The sequence below is a fragment of the Atta colombica genome, unplaced genomic scaffold (genome assembly GCF_001594045.1).
Source record: "Atta colombica isolate Treedump-2 unplaced genomic scaffold, Acol1.0 scaffold105, whole genome shotgun sequence".
Lineage (NCBI taxonomy): Eukaryota > Metazoa > Arthropoda > Insecta > Hymenoptera > Formicidae > Atta > Atta colombica.
The window spans coordinates 3,942,514-3,945,150 of record NW_017259190.1 but is presented as its reverse complement, the minus strand read 5'-3'; the positions used below and the strand labels follow the sequence as shown (position 1 = coordinate 3,945,150).

The window sequence follows — 2,637 nt, the reverse complement described above, 5'->3', positions numbered from 1 at the left end:
ATATAATATATGTTGAAACTCGAAAGATATTTGTAAATAAAATACAATTAAAATACATAAAATATTGATAAATAAAATATAATTTGTTTTTTTTTTTTGAGTTTTTCAGATTACATCCATATTTTAATAAAACAGAACATGTGAGCAGTCGTAGACCCCATTAGAAAGATCAAGATAACATATTTATTATTCGATAAAGTAACAAATCAGCATTACCTGTAATGTGAAACCATACGTGCCGTTCTTCTTCTCGACAATGATCGTCCGGCGACGTCTGTCTTCATCAGCACGTGTAACTCTATCAGATTTGGTTCTCTCGAGAACAGCCTGAGAAAAAAAAGAAATGCTTATCTGTAAGATTATAATGCATTTAAGTCTATTTTATACTATCTTTATAACAGATTGGCTAAATGAAAAGAATTATAGTAAGTGTCGTCATATTTGATGATTGAAAAATTCTGCGATCTCTAAAAATGATGATGGAAGGGTCAATTAAAAAATTAAATGAACGGATCAAGTCGATGCTATTGGTACAATTAACAATTCCTCCATTTTCTTTTCGGTGTTATTGGATAACTGCGAGGTGCGGGGGAAAGCAGACAAAAGCAGGATAATTACACATTCGACGACGCCGCTCCACTCCTCCTCGTCGCTGTTATCGACACCGGCTGTCCGCCGTTGTCCGGTGCCGGTGGTGTTTGTGTTCTGCGGTGAGCTGTTCATGATCGCGCGAAGATGTTCGTGAGCATCTAGGTTGTCGCCAGGGTGCCATCAACACCTCGGTCAGGCGCCTCTACCGAGATCGGCGAGGGGTTAACACGCGTCCCGACGCCGCACGACGCCGCGATGGCACATCTTTGTCGTGGAGCCGTTTAGCCCGACTGTCTTACACGTTGTTCATCGCGCAGACGCGACAATATCGGCCTAGCACCCCGCAGGGTGGTAAGGGGTTGGTGGGGATGCGAGCGGTGGTGTCGTCGACCGGGCCTCCCTTCCTCCTGTAGTCGCATCCCTTTGGTTCCATCACGGCGCCCTCCGCGATATTAGACAGGAATAAACGGAGATTTAAATTTACGCAGGCGAGCATACTCAATGCTAGATGAGGATCGAAACGATGCGATGGTTATCGATTAGCTGAAAGCTTTTGCTGTCTTGATTTTTGAATTTTTTATTTATTGGTTTTTAGGAACGTTAATTCTGCGCTGTTCTCTACTCATGTTGAATATTTTGACCAGACACAATTACAAGTCCGTTCATCTTTAATAATGCAGCCACATTTTCTAACAGTTTCTTTGCTCTTGATATCTCGCATACCCCGACAACACTTAAGACATTTATCTTTCTTGATATTCTCCAGTCGTTCTTTTCGCCGGTGTTCATCAGCACTAACACAATAGCGAATCCTTGTAGCTTCTCCGCTGCCGTCGCCAGATTTGGGAGAGCATATACATTGTCTCTGTTGTCTATCGGAAGCGGAAACAACCCTCTTGCATTGATAGACAGGACTATCGTCCACGCCCTTGAAAAGGTAGGATTCCTTGTTGCGAGGAAGCTGAAATTGCGTAACGATCTTCTTGCCGAAACACGAAGCACGGATGAAAACTGTGACTTCGCCTACATGTTGTCCTGTTGCTGTGGTAATTTTAAAAGCGTTCTTCATCGTTCTACATGGATTACTGTGCTGAGAAATATACATGGCCAGCAAAGAGTTCATAAAGCCATGAAGTTGAATTTGATGAGTGCCTGTGTCAAAGAATGTCTTTATTTAGATGAAATTTCAATTTCTTGATTCGAATGTAAGAATATTGAAGAAAAGTAGTAAAGCAAGTAAAAATTCACAGACCAATTAGCATCACGTCCGGCAAAATTCCTGGCGGTAGTTCTTTGTAAACGGACATTGTTACGGGAAAGTTGCACAATGGTTTTTGTAGGACATTGTCTGAAAGAGCAAATAAACAGGACTTGCCCTTTTTAAAGACTTGCGATTCATTGTGTGAACAGGCGCAAATTTCTGTTGGCATTTCTTGATAAATATTGATAGGGGGCAAGTTCAGTATCTATAATTATTTTTACAATATTAGCGAATTAATAAATGAATTAATAAATGAATTAATAAATATAAAGTTTTTTTACTTGAAATGAGACGCATGTTTTTGCCGGCAATATTTCGTCATAGATCGCCCGTATTGTAGTATTCACTGTATCGACTAATAATTCTATCAAAATCAACAGTTTCCCTTCCATTAGTTTCTGTTTCTACCATATATTTCTATGTAAGAGATTGCAAGGAATATAACAAATTATTTATACTACTTTTTAAATTTTTATTTTATGTTTACTTGTCTTTTTAATGAAAATTCAATAAATTGAATTTTCTTTAATTATAGAACATACTTTAGCAATTTTTATTCAATTATTGTTTATGTTTACTCTAATTAATTTTGATTGTCATTGAGGATACAAAAAATTTAGGTTGACAATTACAAGTTACTGAAGTAAATTACTAGTTCGAAGTTTTAAAGCTATGTTCTCGATATTAGGAGAATATAATGTGCAAAAGTAAAACAGTTTATTTGATTTATTAAATTTATTTCGATTTATATCATTTTTATCTTATCTATATCTACAGTGATAATA

General features: G+C 37.4%; 2 protein-coding genes across 2 annotated transcripts in view; both read right to left on the bottom strand.

Moving 5' to 3' along the window:
• The window catches only part of LOC108690790, a 2,825-nt gene extending 2,073 nt beyond the window's left edge, over nucleotides 1-752 (bottom strand). Inside the window, exons 1-2 of the mRNA XM_018198275.1 lie at nucleotides 619-752; nucleotides 199-327 (exon numbers count right to left, since the gene is read on the bottom strand). Coding sequence (XP_018053764.1) covers nucleotides 199-327; nucleotides 619-723 — 234 coding nt within the window. The 5' untranslated portion in view covers nucleotides 724-752. The remainder of the gene's footprint in view (nucleotides 1-198; nucleotides 328-618) is intronic.
• A 456-nt stretch (nucleotides 753-1,208) lies between these two features.
• LOC108688566 (microtubule-associated protein 10-like) lies at nucleotides 1,209-2,244 on the bottom strand. The gene is made up of 3 exons (XM_018194873.1): nucleotides 2,134-2,244; nucleotides 1,844-2,057; nucleotides 1,209-1,743 (listed from the first exon to the last, which is right to left on the bottom strand). The coding sequence occupies exons 1-3, from the start codon at nucleotides 2,242-2,244 to the stop codon at nucleotides 1,214-1,216; spliced, it is 855 nt and encodes a 284-aa protein (XP_018050362.1). The 3' UTR covers nucleotides 1,209-1,213.
• Nucleotides 2,245-2,637: the final 393 nt, after the last annotated feature.